The sequence below is a fragment of the Grammomys surdaster genome, unplaced genomic scaffold (genome assembly GCF_004785775.1).
Source record: "Grammomys surdaster isolate TR1022 unplaced genomic scaffold, NIH_TR_1.0 358, whole genome shotgun sequence".
Classification (NCBI taxonomy): domain Eukaryota; kingdom Metazoa; phylum Chordata; class Mammalia; order Rodentia; family Muridae; genus Grammomys; species Grammomys surdaster.
Genome location: NW_021604777.1, coordinates 115,552 through 137,461, shown reverse-complemented (window position 1 = coordinate 137,461; position 21,910 = coordinate 115,552). Strand labels below are relative to the sequence as shown.

General features: G+C 38.5%; 2 protein-coding genes across 4 annotated transcripts in view; one reads left to right on the top strand and one right to left on the bottom strand.

Annotated features, from left to right (window-relative positions):
- Positions 1 to 21,910, top strand: part of Fgd4 (FYVE, RhoGEF and PH domain containing 4) — a 155,936-nt gene that overhangs the window by 38,674 nt on the left and 95,352 nt on the right. For all 3 annotated transcript variants that reach the window (XM_028779645.1, XM_028779648.1, XM_028779646.1), the window contains exon 2: positions 15,037 to 15,156. In XM_028779645.1, the coding sequence (XP_028635478.1) occupies positions 15,037 to 15,156 (120 nt within the window). The remainder of the gene's footprint in view (positions 1 to 15,036; positions 15,157 to 21,910) is intronic.
- On the bottom strand, positions 2,267 to 2,728 carry LOC114631345 (cytochrome c oxidase subunit 6B1). Its single transcript, XM_028779649.1, has one exon. The coding sequence runs from the start codon at positions 2,672 to 2,674 to the stop codon at positions 2,414 to 2,416; it is 261 nt and encodes an 86-aa protein (XP_028635482.1). The 5' UTR covers positions 2,675 to 2,728; the 3' UTR covers positions 2,267 to 2,413.

Below are 21,910 nucleotides of genomic sequence, written 5' to 3'. Positions count from 1 at the left end.
TTTCCTTGAGTTTTAAAAACAAATCTCAAACTCCATTTAAAAATCTGAAATTATTTCTTAAATTTGGTTTTATACTGTAATACAGAGTTTCTAATTATTTTTGTGATTGGTGCTAGAGTCTAAAACAATATTTTTTTACTCTTTTAAAATCACTGTTCTACTTTCATGTAATGAGTGGAATCTTTGTCAGTATGTAACTATATCATGGAGTTCATTATCTCTCTCTCTCTCTCTTATACATACACACACAGACACACACACACACACACACACACACACACACTTATGATATATTAAGAGCAATTGCTGGTAGTGTGGTCACCTTATTAGAAACTGCAGCCATGTAGCTCAGACCTAAAAATCATAAGGAATCTGCCATAGCATGGCCCTGAATTCTGTAGAGAATTCATGAGATTCTATAGGAAGGGCATTTTCTCAGTTTCAGAATTGAGAATCAAGTGTAGGTCAGAAGTAGGAGGATCAGGAAGTGTGCCAAAGGTTTGAGGACCTGGAAAGTGGGCGAGCGAGGAGCTCAGAGCTCACAGAGGAAGTGGCTGCATTGTGCTTCCATCTGTTGAGTTGTCCCAAGTCAAGACTGGGCCGCTCTCAGCACACATTGCTCTTGAATAGTTAATAACTCATTATTAATAAAGAAATGCATGCTCTTTACTATGCATCGTTATTAAATTATTAAATTGCATTATCTGGGATCCTGGGTCTTTTGAAGCTCCTGCCTGTATCATCTGGGCTGAAACTGAGGTCATAGTAAGCAGAGTTATAATCAACGTAATCACTTGAGTTTCTTAGTAAACCTAAGGATTTATAAGCTTGAATTGGAGGTCCCACAAGTCAAACATGGATGCAAAATTTGATATAAGCCTATCCACTTAATCCCTCCATTGAATTTTGATAATGAACTTTATAATGTCTTGATTATATCACCCCATAGGATTCTAGAGGGGATGGAATGAAAGAAAGCATAAAATGTGCTTTGCAAACTTCTTTGTTGATTCATAAATGAACATTCAGTTTAGTTAGACACCATTGGTCTCATAATTTAATTGTGGTAAGAACCTTAGTGGTGTTAAAAGCAAGAGTCTTTGCAGCAGACTATATAAGTGTTAAAGCAGCATGAAGCTCTCAGACAGGGTTTCTCTACCTGTGGGACATGACCCCTCTGTCAAACTTGTATCTCTCTTTTTAAAAAAAAAATAATTTACTTATTTTTTTGGAAATAGTAATTCATTCACACAGGGGTTATAAACACAGAAAGGCAGGATGTGGGGAAGGGGATAACACTGGAGCGTGGGTGTTCAGGGGGAATACAGATATCTTTTAGAACCGGGTATCGGCTGGGTGAAGGTGCAGGGGACAGGTCACTATGACTCTGCCTATGACTCGCTTGTCCTTATCTAAGTTAGTATTGTCTGCCAAACCTACCTATTTACAAGGTCTATGACTACTCAGGCTTGTAAATTTCCACAAAAGCTGCCTGTTTACAATAGCTTATAGCCTTCTGTTTCAATGTTTTTCCACAGAGACCCAAGACTTGGTGTTAGTATACATGTATGACAGGCCTATTGCTGATTTTAGGCCTATGGCTGATTTTAGGCCTTCAGTGTGTAAGCAGGGCTGCCCCTGACATCTCCTCCCTTCTCTAAGTATAGAAGGGCTGTGGCAATTCTAATCTTGCAAAGGCAGGGATAGAGGCCTGACCTCCAGTAATTGAAGGGGACCTTGTAATGGCTCTGGTCCCCCTGTCATTGTCCAGTGAGGCATGAGGGCCGTACCCATCCCGATGTCTTTTTCCTGGAAAGGGGATACTTTTGACATCAACCCCTATGAAGTCAGGCTTGTCCCTCAGGGAACCCAGAGAGATATTTTTAACTTTTATTGGTATTCCCTTGCAGTGCTTAGCGTCACAGCCTAAGCAAGAATTCAGGTCGCCTGTCAGAGGGGGTTCTGGGTGGCCCCTCTCTGCTTGGTCTAGGGGCGGAAGTCCCCCCTTTTAGGTTGAGTGGTGATGGGTTTTGGGAACACCCTGGATAGAGTAACAACCTCATCTTGAGTCTCGTGGTCCTCCATAGCTAACTTATGATAATGTATCTGAATAAGTTTTGCTACCAAATTATCTATCTGTTGTTTCACAGAGTTAGTCAGCCTATTTGAGGCCCAGGGACCCGCAGAAATAAGCAAAAAGAACTCAAATAATGGTCCCAAGATGGGAGGAAGTAGGGTTGCCAACCATGGAGAGGCTGCAAACCAATTCTTTTTTTTTTTTGTTTCCAGTGACTTTTTATTAGCAGTTGCATCATGATTCAGGGTCCCTGGGGTAGGGACCATCATATACTGAGGTCCCCCTTTCTATCCGGGGAGAAGGTCAAAGAACAGAGGAGAGGTGGGCAGAGCCAGGTCAGATCTTCCCAGGAAATGTGCCTTCTGCTATGCGGTCATCCCAGGCTGAGACCCATGACACGGGGCAGAGGGACTTGTACACACGCCGGTACCACTCACACACGGAGACATCACCCCCCTTTGCGGTCATTGCCTTCTCGCAGCGGTGGAAGTCCAGGTAGTTTTGCCAGCAGTTCTTAGTCTGGTTCTGGTTTGGGAAGCGGCTGTCAAAGGGGGCAGTTTTGTAGTTCTTGATTTTAGTCTTGATGTCTTCAGCCATCCTGACTCCCAAAGACTGTCCTGGAGCAGCGATACTTCAATGTGACCCTTAGCAAAGACCTGCAAACCAATTCTTGTACCAGCACTCATCTGTCTCTTTCTCTCTCTGATTTTTCTCAGGGCCTTCAGTGACCTATTTCTTGCTCTCTTTAACCCTCCCTGTCTTGTCTATGTAAAGGCAACATTCTTCTTTAAGGGCTGTACACAGTCAAGAGCTGTACACAGCCTTTTCTATTGTACTAGAGTAAATCAAGTCCAATAAGGATCTTTGCGATTTTAGGAGGTCTCTTCAGACAGCGAAACTAGGGATTTCTTCAGATTAGTGATGTCAATCTCTAGCTGTTTGATGTTCTTGTCAGTGGCCCTTCAAAGGTCTGAGTAGTATAAGTTCGGAGGCCAGCATCTGGATTAGAACTTCTAACAGCAGACATCCCGGGTGATTCATTTAAGCTTGTATCTCTAAAAGTATTTCCATTATGATTTATAACAGTAGCAAAATTAGTTAGGAAATATCAACAAAACCATTTTTATTGTTGGTGATCATACGGAAATGTATTAAAAGGTGGAAGCATTAGGAAGATTGAGAACCTTAGCTCTAAATTATAGTTTTCAAAAGTTTTGTGATATTTGGCATATTTTCAAATGTATACAACTAAGGAACCAAAAGTTCCTTAGGAAATTGGGAAACACCGAGGAAGTTCTGGAGCTCTCATTCTTCTTCCCACACTCCTGGTGTTTGTGGCTGCTTTCAGAAAACTTAAGGACATCAGCCCTTAGAGGATGGACAAATGACTTGACCCATATTTGCTGAGAACAAAAATAGAAAACAAAATAGATAATGAAAGACTCAGTACACGGCTGTGATCTAGAATATTAGTCACTGAGTACATGGCTGTAAATCACACCAATAAACTCCCCTGTTTTTCCCCCTTCTAACTGTAATTTCTATTTCAAGCTCCTCTTGCTCTGGAAGGTACAGTTCACATTTTAAAATATGTATATGTGTATATGAATGTAGTGGTGCATACCTATAATCCCAGCCGTTGGGAGACAGGCAGGAGAATTGCAGTAAGTTTGACCATTCTTGGTCACATGGTGAGTTTCAGGTCGGCCTGGAGTACACAGTAAACCCTGTCACCTAGCATAATATATCAATGTGTACATATACACATACATATACAATACATATACATGCACACACACAAATATATATAATGTATATGTGTATATATATATATATACACACACACACACACATACACACATGTATATGTATGTGTATATACACATACATATATACCCATTATCATGGTTTGAATGATAATGGTCCTCATAGATTTCATATATTTGAATACTTAGTCCCCAGTTGGTAAAACTGTTTGAAAAGATTAAAAGATGTAGCCTTCTTGGAGGAACTGTGTCACTAGGGGCAGGCTTTGAGGTTTCAAAACTCATTTGCTGTGTCATCGTGCTTCTGATTCTGGTTTGAAATGTGAGCTCTCAGCTGTTTCTGTAGCTATGTCTGGTGCTGCTGCCACCCTGCCTCCCATGATAGTGATAAACTACTAGGCTTCTAGAACTATAAATCTGAAATAAACCATCTTTCTATGATTAGCTTGGTCATGGAGTTTTACTACGGCTGTAGAGAAGTAACTAACACACACACACACACACACACACACATGCACACACACTTTTCATTAATGTATATTCATTATGTGTGGTACTGGGTTACATAAGGACAGTTTGCTAAATGATTAACAAAAGTACCTGTCTTAACTTCTTGTGCCAAAGTAATTACAGAAGCAGTGGTGCTAGCAATTAATGTAATTAAAGCTGTTATGCCAGCAATAGTCAAGCCCACTACCCTCTTGCTTCTACTTAAAGCCTAACTCACTTCTTCCAGTACTTGCAAGCTTTTTTCAGAAAACCAAGGTTTTGTAATACTCAGGGCAATAAGACAAATCTGGTTGATATTGTGTTTTAAGCATATTCTGTCTTTACTTCCCCATCTTTCCTCCTACCTGTGTTCTTCTAGACAAACTAACATCATTTTATACATCTATATTAAGATGTATAAAATGATTCAGACCCTACTTTCATCATTTTATACATCTATATTAAGACCTAGGAGCCACAAGTAAGAAAACATTTGTTTTTCTGAAACTGACTTAATTTTCTTGACATGAGAATCTCTACTTGCATCTGTTTTCCTTCAAATGACATGACTTCTTTGTGGGTAAAACCTTTCCTAGTGTGCATACATACCATATTTTTTGTTTTCATTCTTCTGTTGATAGGTACTTAGGTTGGCTCTATAAGTATTGTGAAGAGTGATACAATAAGCATTGATGTGCAAGCACCTCTGTGAAATGTAGATATGGAACGGTGTACCTGGGTTACATGCTAGATCTGTGTGTCATTCTCAAAAAGAGCTTCCACCCTGATCTCCACAGTGGCTACACTAGTTTACATGCACTGTAGGAGATTCCCTTTGTCCTATCCAGCAAATGCTTTGGGTTTTCTTAACAATCGCCTCTGAATGGAGTAAAACAGGGTCTTAGTGTCAATGTAGTTTTAATTTATATTTCAAACTTGAACATTTTTTATCATGTTTATTGTCACTTACATTTTATTTGTTTTTAGCAATTGTCTGTTCATCTCATTCATCTGTTGATTGATTTGGTTATTTGAGTTTTTGTTATATAGGCGTTTTTTTTTTTAGCAATTGATATTCTAAATCACAGTCCTGTGAGATATAGTCTTCCATTCTGTAGCTGTCTCTTCACTTAACTGTTTCAGTTGAAGATGTGATTTCTTGAGAGACTGGAGTACTATTTGAGAAGTCTATGCCTATTCTTATATCTTGAGGCATTTTGTCTATATCTTTCCATTGGAGCTCATTTTTATAGAAAATGAGAGATAAGGTTGTAATTTAGTCCTTCTGAACATACAGTTTTGCAAGCATTATTTGTAGAAGAGGCTATCATTTCTGCAGTGTGCATTTTTAGCATCTTCCTAGAAACATCAGATGGATGTAGGTGCATGACCTTGATATGGATTCTCTCTTTTGATCCTTTGATCTGTATGTCTTGTTTTTGCGCCAACACTATATTGTTTTCTGACCTTTGCTCCCTGCAGTACTGAGGATGACCTTAGATAAGTGCTAGCTAAGTTCTTCACCAATGAACATCTTCCCTTCCATAAGAATGCACACTTAATGAAATTTTTAAAAAGATATCAAAATAAATATATCCCAAACTCTCAGCAATGCAATTGAAACATTAGGACAAATTGCTGGTTCAAGAATACCTGAACAAACAAATGTCAATGCAGAGCTTGAATCCTGGGTGGTCTCCTTGCATCCTGAATTGTCTCTTATTTCATACCCAACTAACTGCTAGACTTTCAAGGAAACCTCAGCATTCAGGAGAATGAGGAAGGGGAAATCACAAATTCAAAGCTATGTCTGTAGTGGGACTACAACACAGAAGGGGAAAGTACTGGTGAAGTGCTTAAGTGGTAGAACACTTATCTACTTGTCTAGCCTCTGTGAGGTCCTAGGTTTAGTTACTACTATCAGAAAAACAGGAAGGAAGGAAGGAAGGAAGGAAGGAAGGAAGGAAAGAAGGAAGGGAAGAAGGAAGGAAGGAAGGAAGGAAGGAAGGAAGGAAGGAAGGAAGGAAGGGAAGGAAGGAAATTAAGTTGTTTTAGCAGATGCCTTTCTTAACTAGGAATGTACTTTTATTTTTTGACTATACCATAATAAATTGAGAAGAATCAGCTGCTATGTCTTTTATAACAGCTATAGATCAAAAGATGTGGAGAGGTCACGTATGTGTGTACCTGTAAAATATATATATATACATATATATATATATACGTATATATATATATTATTACTTATATAATAGTTATATTACTATCTATACATGTGTATAGATATTAAGTAAATCTCTTAAAATTCATTATTTTGTTATCTTTTATTATTTTTTGCTTACTATAGATTTTTAAACTATCAAAGAATTTTAGGATATGTCTTTTCTTTAGTATATCCTAAGTTATATACTTATGCCTTTCCTTTTTTTCGCCCTTAACTCTTCCAATTCCCCTCTCACTCTCAAATTGATAGCCTCTTTTTCTATGATTTTTTTGCATACACACACACACACACACGTAAATACAACCATTTTTGGGTTTTGTTGTGTTTTAACTGGATTAGGTATTAGTAATTTTGGGGTGTTTTCACAATAAAAATAGTGTCTAAATGTTCATTTATCAGAATAGACCATGTTGATAGTAAAGTGGGATTTATCTATTTATGTAAACCTGGCTCAACCTTCAAAAATTAATATCATTCATCAAATCAAAAAGGTAAATTTTAAAACATGCATAATGAAGGTACTCATTCAGGTGAAGAAACAAGATTTGGTAGTGTACTGCACCCATCATTCATCATGAGCACTGACAGTAAGTTCGTGACACAGACCAACCTTAGAATAAGATAATATGCCAAGAGAACTAAATTAACTTCACATTGAATATGAAGAACCAGAAATTTCCCTTTAAAATACGAACAAGACAGCAGGGTTCCCTCTCATCGTGGTTTTTCATCATGGTACTTGAAATCTCAACTAATGTAGCAAGATCAGTAATATAAATACAAGGTTCATATGTGGAAAGAACAATAATTTGTGCTCTTTGAATATAACATGATTGTCAGAGTAGAAATTCTGAATTTGTTCTTGAATATAACTTTATGCTACCAACCCATGATTGTAAAATGCAAATGATTAGAGTGTACACCAGTGATGGATAGTGCAATTTGACATTGAATGTATTTCTGTTTTCTCTATGACTTCCATACTGCTCACGTGTGATCTCACAGACACTAAAGGGGAAGATGAAGGGAATTCAGACAGGAGCTAAAAATATACTCTTGAAAACTAAGAGACCACAGATGCCAATGAAGTCATTTCAAACTCTGTCTTATCCCAGCTAAGTAATATTGCTTCATCACTGGTCAGCAAGGGTTTGAGGTGAACTTCCATCCTTATGCAATTGTCTATCTCTCCTTGCTACTTAAGCATAAATTACTTGAGGGTGTTTTCTATTCCTGAGAATTTTGTAAACAGGCACTTGGTAGCTTAGGAGAAATGGATAGGGGATAAAATAAATTAAAACATAATAGATTTTGTTTTATAGATGGTCATTGAATATTCTCAAAGAAAAAAATCCACTAAGGCCTGAGGGTTTTTTTTTTTTTAAGTGGTCATGGCCACTTAAATATGCTTTTCAGATAGTGAGACATTTTAACAAAAACTAGCAATTACAATAATAACAAATGAGGAAAATCAAATAAAGAGAACATTTAAAAGTTTATGGAATCCAGGCTATTCATTTACAGGAATGCAATATTATAGAAATACTGATTAGCAATGAGGCTTTCAGTGGGATTCACATTGTTTATAACAAATTTTACTCGCCAGTTACTAGACATTATTTCACCATTACAAATTCTGAGATCATCTTTATTAAATAAGAGATATTTGCTTTTTCAGGCCTGTTCATTTTAAAATAATGAATTATTGTATTGATTTTCAAGAGTTATGATTTTTACCAGAAATTATCCAAAATGATGTCTTATTAATCAAAGCGGACAGCAGAGGCATGGGCACTGAAGTGACTGTCACATGCTAAGGAGTGAATGAACATGAGCAGGAGCTGGACTGGACGGGGAGAAAAGAGCATCCAGGCAGCAGAGAGGTTGTCTGTGACAGACATGGCATAGAATGGGCATCCAGATAAATGACGATAGAGACAGTTATTAATAAAGCATTGACCATAACCCAGACACTGCTGTCCCCACTCCCCTTCCGATGGCAGTATGATGTTATGTGGGGCTCACAGAGCACTGCCTGAGCATGCCTGCACATGATGGCAACACGCAATAGCCTTTTTAAATGCATGTTGTAGCAGCAAGCCGACATCTGCTATTGTTATTAAGGTGAAAATCTGAGAAGTTTCATAATTCCAGATGTTTACAAATTTGCTTCTGGAATATGAAGAACATTTTTAAAGTCTAAGCTTTTTCTCCTTTTATTCCTGCTTCAGAAAAATTGGAACTTGTATAGAAATGATGTTTAATGTTTCAGGTTTGGGATAAAAATTGATTATTATGTGACAGGAAGTATTTCTTTTCTGGTCTAGTCTATTTGGCGTTCTGTAGGCTTCTTGTATGTTTATGGGCATCTCATTCTTTAGGTTAGAGAAGTTTCCTTCTATAATTTTGTTGAAGGTATTTATTGGCTGTTTAAATTTGGAATCTTCAGTCTCATCTATACCTATTATCCTTAGGTTTGGTCTTCTCATTGTGTCCTGGATTTTCCAGATGTTTTGTGTTAAGAACTTTTTGCATTTTGCATTTTCTTTGACAGTTGTGTCAATATTTTCTATGGTATCTTCTGCACCTGAGATTCTTTCTTCTCTCTCTTGTATTTTGTTGGTGATGCTTGTGTCTATGACTCCTGATTTCTTTCCTAGGTTTTCTATCTCCAGGGTAGCCTCCCTTTGTGATTTCTTTATTGTTTCTACTTCCATTTTTATGTCTTGGATGGTTTTGTTCAATTCCTTCACCTGCTTGGTTATGTTCTCTTGTAATTCTTTAAGGGATTTTTCTGTTTCCTCTTTAAGGGCTTCTACCTGTTTACTTGTGTTCTTCTCAAATTCTTTGACAGTGTTATCTATGTCCTTCTTAAAGTCCTCAATCATCATCATTAGAAGTGATTTTAGATCTGGTTCTTGCTTTCCTGGTGATATGGGGAGTTCAGGACTTTCTAGTGTGGGAGAACTAGGTTCTGATGATGCCAAGTACCTTGGGTTGCTGGTGCTTATATTCTTGTACTTGCCTTTCGCCATCGGGATCTTCTGTGTGCTATCTGCACTGTCTCTGACCAGAGCCTGTCTTTCCTATTATCTAGGTTGTGTCAGAACTGTTTGGGATGGGTTTTACTGCTGGGGTTAGAGCTGAGGCCCAAGATCTGCTCATTGCTCAGGTGGAGACCGGAAGGAACCCGTGCTCCGGGCCAGGTGTGAATGCCTGGGTCCCAGTGGGTCCCAGTTTTTCCCTGTTTGGGGCAAGTGTTGCTGCCTCCTTGCCTAAGATACTGCTCTACTGCTTGGGTTAGAGCTCCTGGGAGCCCTGCTTTCTCTGGGTTCTGTGAGGTTGGGTACAGAGCTGCCGCCTGGGATCTGCTCTATCTCTCCTGTACTTCTTAAAGAGAGTTATTTATGTCCTTCTTAAAGTCCTCTATCATCCTCATGAGAAGTGATTTTAATTCGGAATCTTGCTTTTCCGATGTGATATGGTGTACAGGGCTTGCTGTGGTGGGAGAGCTGGGTTCTGATGATGCCAAGTAACTTTGGTTTCTGTTGCTTATGTTCTTATGCTTGCCTTTCGCCATCTGGTTAACTCTAGTGCTACCTGCACTCACTGTCTCTGACTATAATCTGACTTTCCAGTTATCTTGCTTGTGTCAGAACTCCTCAGAGTTCAGATGTCTCTGAGATCCTGAGCTCCTGGGTGGAAGAACTCCTGGGACTCAGGCCGCCTCTGGGATTCTGAAATTCTACTGCTCTGAGTGCAGCGGTTCCTCTAGGATGGCTCAGGATTTGGTGTCTTCACAGGAGCAGACCAGCTAGGTGTCTGCCCCAGCCTAAAGGCCCAATCGAGGAGCAGAAGAGGCAGCATTGAAATTCTTAAGTCCTATGCACTGAACACAGAGATAAATAAACAAGTTCATAATGGAAAGACTACTCACATATTGATCCTCAAACATTGATAGGAGGTGACTTCAATATCCCACTCTCACCGTCGACCAGTCATCTAGACAAAAACTAAATAGAGAAATCTTGGAGCTAAGTGATATTATAAACCTAGTAGACTGAATAGATATTTACAGAACATTTCACCCAACACAAAAGAATACACCCTCTTCTCAGCATCTCATTAAATTTTCTCCAAACTTGACCACATACTTGATCACAAAGCTAGTCTTAGCAAATGCAAAAAAATTGAAATAACCCTCTGTCTTATCAGATCATCACAGATTAAAATTTCATATTAACAACAACAGAAAGCTTATAAACTCACGGAAACTGAATAACTCAGTATTGAATGAAAACTGGGTCAAGACAGAAATTCAGAAGGAAATTCAAAGCTTTATGGATTAGAGTGAAAATAAATACACAGCACACCCAAACCTACAGTGAAGGGAGGGCTCAGAAGCAGGTTCACAGCACTAAGTATTTATAGTAAAAATGAAGAGAGTTCATATTACTAACCTAGTAGCGTACCTAAAAGCTCTAATAGAAAAAGCAATCTGTTGCAAAAGGAGTACTGGCAAGAAATAATCAAGCTCGGGGCTGAAATCATTAAAATAGCAATAAAATAATACAAAGAATCAATGAAACAAAGAGAAAAATACTAAGGCTAACAAGCCTTTACCCAAATTAACGAAATGGCAGAGAGAGAAGATCTAAATGAAGAAAATTGAAGACAAAGGGGGACATGACAACGAACACAAAGGAAAGTCAGAAAGCCATGAGAACATTTTACCTGTACTGCACCAAATAGAAAATCTAAAAGAAATGTGTAACTTTCTTGATACTTAAGACCTATAAAATTAAATCAAGATCAGATAAGCTACTTAAATAGACTTATAAACTCCTACTGAAATAAAAGCAGTAGTTAAAAAATCTTCCAAACATTAGACAGTTTTTCTCTGTATTGTCCTGACTATCCTGGAACTGGCTCTGACTAAAGAGAGATCCACTTGCCACTGCCTCCCAACTGCTGAGATTAAAGATGCATACCCTTACCAAAAAAAAAAAAAAAAAAAAGTTCCAAACAGAGCTCAGGGCAACATGGATTCAGAGCAGAATTCTACCAGATTTTTAAAGAATTAACCCTAGTATTCCTCAAATTATTTCAGAAAATGTAAAAATAAAAAAAATTTCCAATTTGTTTTATAAGAAAAGTTACATTGACAGTTCAACTGCATAAAGGCTCAACAAAGAAAGAAAATTTCAGACCAATTTCCTTTATAAACATAGATGTAAAAATACTCAATAAAACATTTACAAACTGAATGTAAAAACACATCAAAGAGATCATCCATCATCATCAAGTCGGCTTCATCCCAGAGATGCAGGGATGGTTCAACAAACGTAAATCAATAAATGTGATCCACCACATAAACAGACTGAAGGACAAAAAGCAGATAAACATCACATTATGGTGCAGAGAAAAACCTTTGACAAAAATTGTTGGATTTTTTTTCCCTTCATGATAAAAGTACTCAAGAGATTAGTGATACAAGGGACATAGATAATAAAGGCAGTTTACAGTAAGCCTGCAGCCAACATCAACTTAAATGGAGAGAAACTTATAACTCCACTAAAATCAAGAAAAAGACAAGACTGTCCTCTCTCCATATCTGTTCAATAAAGTACTTGAACTCTTCACTAGACCAATAAGATAAGTAAAGAAGATCAAAGGGATACAGATTGTGAAGGAAACAGTCAAAATATTTGTTTGCAGATGGTATGATAGTATACATTAAGGATCCAAAACTATTCCACAGGGAAACTTCTATAGTTGATAAGCACTTTAAGCAGAGGCACTGCCTTTTTAATATACAAATGACAAACAGCAGATGTTGAACATTTAAGTGTTTCTCAGCCAGTTGTGTTTCATGTTTTGAGACTCGCAGGCAGGTGTTACCCAGGGAGAGAAAAACCTTGGGATCTCTAAACAGGATATCTTCATCAAACTCCTTCCCCAGGCTCAGGGAATCCTGTTGGAGGGGAGATGGAAAGATTGTTAAGAGCCAGAGGGGATGGAAGACACAGGACCAATGCACATAGGAACTCACAGAGACTGTGGCACTATGCACAGGGCCTGCAGAGGTCTTATGGAGTCCCACTGCAGACAACAGAAGTCACATCATTAACCCAGAACCTATGTCCAATTGATAACTACTCACAAATGAAAAAATGATTCTTCTCTCCAATGGATTTTCTCTTGGGATACAAACCACAATTAAGGCTGGGCCCCATGCCCAGCAGTAGACCAACACTAAACAAACTTAATGGCATTTTTGTTTTTATGTTCTTTGTCAGGGCTTTTTCCCATTTTCAGGTCCTTTGTGTATATATTATGATTTTCTGTTTTGTGTTTTCATGTGACTTCTGTTCATGTAAACTTGTATTTCTCTGCTCTATCTGTGTTTTTTGTGCTTTTTCTTTGGTTATTTTTCTTCTATTTGCTTTTATGTCTTATTCTCATTTGTTTGTTTTCATTTTCTATCATTATTATTTGTAGATGCCTATATTCTAATGAGAGAGGAAAAGAAAGTCTGTTTAACTAGGTGGGTGGGGAAGTGAGGAGGGTCCCAGATGATGTAAGAATCCTGAAGGAGGTTCTAATACCAGCAGAGGAATGTCCTAAGAATAGATGGATTTTCCAGCAAGAGTGAGGGCAAGCAGACAAAAGCAAAAGCGTCCTCCCGTCTAATCCTTTGATGTGGGCTCTCGCCAGACAGTGCGGCCCAGGTTTAGGGTAGATCTTCCCACCTCACGTGACTTTAGGAAAGTCTCACACATGCCTGCCAGCTGCTTATGTTTAGTTGATTGTCGATACGATGAAATTGACAACTGATATTAGCCACCACAGCCTGCTTCTTAGCTTTTATAATTCAAGACTAAAGCTCCAGTCTTCCTTTGCCAGATCTGAATTTAACCCTATGTTAAAGTTTCCCCCTCTGGTTCACATTGTGTCTTTTTTTACTGGTTCTGCCCCAAAGTTATCCTTCGCTAGACCACAAGAGACAACCTTAGGGTCCTCAGCTGTTCAGTAGTCTCAAATACCCGAATCCCCTGAAAGCTTCACTTGCTGTGTATTTGAGGGACGGACTTTGGCTCCTTTTCATTTTTTTTTAAATATGTAAACAGTCATCTATTTAATTATTGGAACATTTGGCTGAGTATGATGGCTCATGCATGCAATTCCAGGAATTATGTGCATTGAGGACACAGAAGTGTGTATAGGGGGTGTCTCTGTAAGTTCAAGAACAGCCTGGTCAAAATAGCAAATGTCAGGCCAGCCAGAGTTACATAGTGACACCCCATCTCAAAAATTTTGAATTTTTATTTCTTCTTTTAGAAATGTTAAATAACATTCCCCCAAAAACATCAATAATACTTGTTTGCTAAATGATGCTTAATCCAAAACAGCATTACACCATTTTAGCAAAAAGATATCTGTTGAAAGTGATGATAATTTCTGTTTCAGCCTTGGCTGTCTAATAAGTTCTCGGATAATACTTGAAACTTCATATTTTCTAAAATCTGGCTTACTGACTAAATTTCAAAGGGAACAGAGAAAATAAAGCAATCATGATTTAATATATAGTTTCATCATTTGGGTTGATTACTAAGTTCATAATTGGTTGGGTTTTTCAGAGTAGCATTTGTTACTCTAAATTATTTCAAGGCTTTAAAAGACCTTGAATAGTTTTAACTTTATATATTTCAATCTTACAAAAATAAAGCTTCCTTTTGTAACAAAGGATAGCTTCTTAAATTAAAATTTAAGAAATTTGTTTCAATTATCATGAATTCTTGATAAACTTTTTATTTTCTTCTAATTGGAGTTTAGTTTATTACTAACATTGCATTGTCACATTCCCCTATTGAATCTATCTATAAGGAGAAAAATATTGGCAAGTGACTTAATAAAGGCCTGTGAAATTTGACATATAACTTATATCAGAAATTTAATGTAAGATTGTGTTTTACTTTTTCTGTATCTCATGTTGCATTTCAGGGTTATTTGAGTCCTAAATACATGCGACAGTATATGTATAATCTCAGCATGGCTGCAAACATGGTGTTTAGGATGTTTTTGGATACTAATTCACTGGGGGAAGGGAGCACATTGGCTCATTTCACCTCAAGACATTCTTGTAGAGTCTCAATGTCAGCTGTCACAGTAGTATTTTCCTATGGTTCATCTGAATAATTTAGTCACTGATTAGACACTTAGAGTATCAACTAGCAGCTACATTCTGTCCTTTCTGCAGTCAGAGAGGGGTCTTTATATAGCCGTCTTCGTTATATGTGAATATGAAGCTTTCTGAACACACAGAATGAGGTCTTCCCCAGGAAAATCTGTCAAGGATAACACATACATGCCAAGGTTTTCTAAGGTCTTGGAATGCTATTTTTATGTGGTCAGAAGAATATTAACTTATTAGAGTGCTGTATCTCTGTATTTACCTTCTCTTTCCTTTTAAATTCTAGGCAGCAATACCTGTGCAAAGGTCGCTCCACCTTGTACGACAAGCAGCACAACTACAGAGGCTCAGAGAATAAATGGGAGGACACCAGCAAAACGCTCTGCTGCAAGTCCGAAGCCACAAGGTTTGTATCCTGGGGCTCTGCAATTGGTCAGGTTTATGGAGCTGCAGAGGAGAGAAAATGCAGATAACCTGCTCGGGTAGAAACACGTGTTTGCTCTGCTCTTAAAAAAAGATGTGCATTCTTTATTATGATGCTTTACACATTGCTGAATTGCTTTAAAATGTCTTTGCTAAGGCTTTCAGAAAGAAACCTTTAAAAATGAGTTTAAAGTAAAACCCAGTAGATTATGGAATTCTGGCCACTGTATTTATTGGAGTATGAAATATGACTATTAAGCTAAGTTCAATAACTACTGACTTACATAGTGAACCCAACTGTGAGCCTACCACCTTTAGTTTTGACCATTTTTCCCTCTATAAAACTGAAGTGAATATAAAAACAGAAAGTTTTTAACCATGATTTAAGTTTTTTTATGTGTAAAACAACACTTTGCTTATTGCTCTGGAGTTGGAGGATGAAAAATGAGAGTAAACCAAACTTCATATAATTCTGGTTTATATAATCTACCAGATTAAAAGAGGTTTTGTATTTTAAAAACCTTTACAGCTATGCTTTGTTTGTAGATATTTTGCTTTGCTACACTGTCTTCCAGTTAGAACACCGAGAAAAGCAAGGCAGTGAGCTTCTTGCTACCACACTCTAACACGCTTGACCTTATTTTTATTGTTTTATAGTTTAATGGTTAAGCTAATATACTTTAGTACTTATTTACTCCCTAGCTTAAATACAGGCTGCTGCTTTCTCTAACTACAGGTACTAAATAAGTCACAGAACAGATGCTTTTGAGGAATAGTCTTCCTTGTTGGCCCTGGTCCTCATGGCTAAACTTCTAACTTATCCTTTACAATTAGTGACCCCTTATGTCTTTGTTTGGATTTCTATAACCAAGTATCACTGGTAGCTACTTAACAACAGGAGTTCACTTTTTGCAGTTCTGCTGGCTGGGGATCCTAGATCAAACTACTTAGTGCTGAGAGCCTGCTTTCTGATTCATGCAAAATGGCAGAAGAAGCTAGTCATCTCTTTGGGATGTCTTCTATGGTGCCTTAATTCCATTCATAGACTCTAGCCCCATGCCCCTCCCCTAACTGTTATAAACATATTCCAAAAGTTCTACTGTCTTATATCATTGCCTTGTAGTGAGAATGACACAGAATTGTTAAGCAAAAGCCAAATGAAAGCAATTCTGGAAGTAGAAAACTCAATAAGGCAAATAAAAACCTCGGAGAACAGGCTCACCAATAGCACATAGCAGGTGAAAAGCAATATCGGATCTTAGACACAAGGCAGAGGAATTAAATCATTCAGTAAAGGTCAATGACAAAATGTAGGAATGGAGCACAGGACAGCTTTGAAACACCATGAAACATCTAAACTTTCAAATAATGGGCATAGAATAAGGGAAATAGACAAAGAAAATGCTTTTTTTAAAGTGGCATTCAGGGTCAAGAAGCATCCTAAATGGTTTGTCTTGTCCAACTAAGATGTGTTGATTTTGTATTATCTTATTATATTTTATTTTGTCATGTGTGGTTATCTCTTAGATGCCTGTTGTTTTCTAATGAGAGACAGAGAGGAAGTGGATCTGGATGGGAGAACATGTGGGGAGGTACTGGAAGGAGTGGAGAGAGGGGAAATTGTAACCAGTATGAGAAAAGGGAGTGGGTAGAAGCCCACAGAAAGCCAAATAGACAGGAACAGAAGAGAGATGTCTACTAACATATTGTAACTAAAGTACTAAAAACAACGACTAAAGAAAGGATATTAAAAACTTTGAAAGAGAAGGCCATGGTACTGTTGTGGATGGCCCTTGTATTGTTTGTATTTTGATGCTAATTCCGCTCTCCTGGGAGGGCCTGTGAACAAGGAATGAATCACACACACAGGTGACTTCTTGTGAACCTTCTCCCCACCTTAACTTGTAAAATAAAGGCTAGAGCCAGTGATTGGGCAGTGGAAGGGAAGGTGGAGCTGAGGAGAAGGAGGGATACGAGAGGCAGGGAGAGGAGTAAAAGGAAGGAAGATGGAGCAAGAGGAAGACAATCCAGATTCTGCGTGGCTTTAAATAACCACAGGTAGCTATAAATATCATATAAGGATAGAATAAGTGGGATAACTTGTCTAAGCTAGGTGGGCAGCTTGTATCATTATCAATTGAGCCAGAAATTATTGTGTGGGCATCTTGTGAATTGAGAGTTTATTGATATATAAATCTAACTGATTAATTATAAGCTTCTAGAATTTTGATTTACTGGGTTAAGGGGATTTGTGACCACTGACCACAGGGGATGAGTGGATGAGAAGGTGGATGGTGGCTCTGAGGCAGGTGAACCAGAGAAAGGAAGACTGCAGACTGGGGCTAGCCAAAGAGGCAGTGAGTAGCAGAGAATAGTGTGGGATGTTGTATTTTTAATATCTTTTGTAACAACTTATAGAGACAGAGCAATTAAGAATAATGCTTAATTACTACATAGAAACTTTTAAAGCCAGAAGAACCTGGAAAGATATCTTCCTAGATCTGAAATACTGCAACCTAGTCTGTTGTGTCCAGAAAAGGCATTAAAATTTATAGAGAAGTAAAATGATAAATTAATCTTTCAATGATACCCGTCAGTGCTAATGTTTCAACTCACTAAAAAGACAAGGACTAAAATTAGATTAGAAAACAGGATCCAGCTTTTTGCTGCCAAGATCAATGGCAAACACTAACTTAGGGTAAAAGGACTGAAGTAGATATTCCAACAAATAGAACAAGCAAATACAGCTATTTACTATCTGACAAGATAGTCTTCAAACAGAAAAGAATACTAGTTAATGGGTAATCCACCAAGAAGATATTTTAATTCTAAACATAAACTCATTTTAAAAAACAAACTCTATTAAATGTATAGTGTGGACTGACCCTAACACAGTGATAGCAGGTGACTACAGTATTGCAATCTCATTTTTTCCCCAGTAGACAGATCATCTAGACAAAAACAAAACAGAAACAGTAGTGTTAAATGAATACATAAAATAGATAAAATAGACATCTGCCATAAATGTGGAGAGAGGCAAACCTTTATACATTGTGTATGCTAGAATAGCCACTGTGGAATTCAGTCTGAAGGTTCCCATAAGAACCAGAGATAGCTATACCACCCTGCACATGTGCCTAAACGACTCTATCTTCTGTTGCACAGACACTCACTCATTGTTCTGTCTTCACAATAGCTAGGAATAGAATCAACCTACAAATGTCCACTAACCCATAAATAGGGAATAAAAAATGTGGTACACATACACAATGGAATATTATTCTTTTATTTTAAAGGGGAAATGAAATGCTCAGGTAAATGGATGAAATATCAAATATTATATATCAAATATTATACTGTGTAAGGTTATTCAGACCCAGACAGGAAAAAAAATAGCCTCATGTTCTCTCTTTTCTGTGGACTCTATCTTCAAATTTTTATTTGTTTAATTTGGAATGGATGTGGTATCTAGGAGCTAGAAATGAGCAGTTAGAAGGATGCAATAGGGGGGAAAACAGTAGAGAATAAGTGGGATGAAAATAGAAAGTGGACATAGAGTTAAGCAGGGAGAGGGAGGGGCATTGGGGAAAGAATGGACATATAACGGGCTAAGCGGGGGCGGGGGGATGAGAGGGTCGGGAAGGATTAACAAAATGGAAGCTGTGTTAAAAGGCCACAAGGAATGCTAAAATCTTGCAACCCAATTAAAATATAAAATTAAAAAGAATAGTAGAACACATTATATGGAAGAGAAAAAGAATGCTCAAGGTTAAAGGTTTAAATAGGAATGAGTATAAGATAGAAGAAGATGTAGTGTGAGATAGCCAAAACGAAGGATTTATGAAGAAGCTATAGGAAGCCAATTTGTTTATAAACTAATACAAGTATAATGAGGGGAGGGAATTTGAAGAAAGGGATACTATACACATGGATCATGCTGACCAGAAAACATAGGTTCTTAAACAAAAATCTGAGTCCTGGACACTAAGTATCTCCCTCTTAGTTTTTGGTCAGAGGGTCCCAAAACAATATAGGTTATTGCCAATGTTCTTGGTTGCTCACCTTGACTAAACATTAAGATTCTATTGCTGGAGATACTGCACACTTTGTTTGTAGGTCATAGAGAAATCAAGTTGTAACTGTCCAAGAAACTCTTCCTGCTAGCTAACTTCCATAGTGTTGAAGGTGCTATGCAGGCTTCTTTGGGGAGGGGGAAGCAGCAATGTTCTTACCCAGTGATGGACTCTGCATGCTATAATACTGACTTGCCAGAGCAAGACGTGACTGTTGTAGCATAACTAGTGAGGCCTGCTTTATGGGAGGACAATAAGCCTGGTACTATAAGCCACCTGGTCAAAGATGAGGAGGTCATGGGCTCTAGTTGGAGGCTACAACACAGTGTGACTGAAGGACATAGAAAATTCAATTTCAAACTGACTAGGAATCTTCTTTCCAGCTAGCTAGCTTTCATTGTGCTAGATGTTGCCATATAGGTTCTTGAGGAAGAGAAGACATCAGTGATCTCACCCAGAGCTGAACCTCACATGCTTCATACAGTATCAACCAGCCAGGCCAGATGTGCAATAGAGACATGAGTGTTGAGGAATAAAACAACCACCTTTTAAGTTTGGTTTGAGACTTAGGGTACATACTAGAGGGAGCACATGCCTGATACTGTAAACTTACATAAAAGCCTGTGGCTATGGAGGTCAGAACCACTGGGGTGCTATTGCTGATTTTCTAAACGGTCAGGTTGTCAAACTACCTTTTAAATATTTGTGTTTTCACCCATAGTCCTGAGTTGCTCCCAACCTTGGTCAGAAAAACTTTTTTGCAGTGGACAGTAGTCAGTGCAGAGACTCATTGCTGGTGTAAGTGTTGAGAATATGTGACTGAGTGCTCAGCCCAGGTGGAACATCTGTATTGCCCTCTCTCTTCTGAGTTCTTGCATAGTCTCAGAGGCTTGACCGAACTGGGTATGTCAAGGAAATGAAGACAAGACAGACAGACAGACAGACAGACAGACAGACAGACAGACCACATCACTCCCCCACCACCCCCCCCCCCCCCCCCCCACCCCCCCCCCCCCCCGGGGGGGGGGGGGCTTAGAGCAGGTGGACTGGGCTCTCTGATAGAGCTACCAAAGCCTCTCCAAAGCTCAACTGTTTTTTTTTTTATGTACAGTTGAGCAGGGAGGGAGGCAAGGTTATTGTATAGGTATGCATTAATATGGCAAGTTTTGGTAATCTCCATTCACAGGAGCATACTCTATATGGGAAGCAGTCTTCGGGTCATAAACATCCAAGGAGAAAAAGCTATGATGGATATTTTTCTGAACACACTGTCAACATTTATACTCAGAGCCCCAAGTAAGACTTTGCCATCCCACTGCCTCACCTAGAGAAGGCTTTGACACTCTTGTGGAGCTGAGGCACTGGAGATTTTGACATGCCCATGCCCAAGTAGACAACCCACATTCACTCGGGAGTTCTCACATTGCTTGCATCAACCCACACCACACTCTGAAGAGAGGGTGAAAAGAATATAAGAGATGGAGGATGGAGAGGCATACTCACAGTAGCTGTGGCCACATTGTAGCCTGGGTTAGGGAAAAGAGACTCCTGGGAAGCTCCTCTCCAAACTGAGAAAAGGGTGGTAGTTGATAGCCACTAGAGCAGTGAGATTCGGCTTTCTTTAGGTCTGTAGCCACTGGTAGGTTGCCCATGCCTTGGATGAGGTGAACTGCGTTTTCTGGCCACACACAAGGTTATTTCTTAAAATGGACATTCAATTGAATTTGGGTGTAAGTTATATTGTTATGAACTGAGTTAGAGAGAGTTAGATATGTTCAAAATATATTGTTTACCATATGAAAATTTCAGAAAATAAATTTAAAACATTAAGATACTGTTCTTTACAGACCCACCTGTTTTCCTGGAAATTTTGTAGCTTCATTTTTATTTAACTGGATAAGATTTCATTGTCTGTTTATATGTTTCATTATTGTTTCATTGATTAACATCTAAGGTGATTCCGTTTCTTTGCCATTGTGAGTAGGACAGCAATAAACATGGACGTACATATATCTCTACATCAGTGTTCTGAGGAGGCTCAGGTATGGGATAGCTGGGCCATGTGGTAGTTCTGATCCTAATTGTTTTAAAACTCCATACTGACTTTGATCGTGGCTGAACTAGTTTGCACTCTCGCTAGCACTTAGTGCTACTTTCTAGTTCATCCTACAAGTTTAGGGGAGTGAGCGCCTCCTCTCTGTGCTATCTGTGTTGGGCCTAAGACTTCAACTGACATATTATAGATCTACAGGAAGGAAAGCATACATTTTATTTTTTTTATATGTGACTTAGACTCACAGGAATAAGGCCCCTGAATGTTGAGGTCTCTAGCGGGAGGACCTGGGATCATTAAGTACAGAAGACCAGTGGACAGGACCAAGAGGTTTTTCACAAGCTGATGACTTATTACAAGAAAACTTATTAAGAAATATAGCATCTTCTATACTATTTGCAAGAGGGAAAGGCCATGGCCAGCAAAAGGTTAAGTCAGACAATATTGGCAAGAGAATATAGAATACCTAAAACACAGCTGCCTTAGCACTGATAACTATAGCCCTTGGGTGGGAATGCTGGTTTTCCAGGAGCCAAAACCTTAATGCCTCTGAAGTCCTGGCCTAGCCCCAGCCCCAGCCCCAGCCCCAGCCCCAGCCCCAGCCCCAGCCC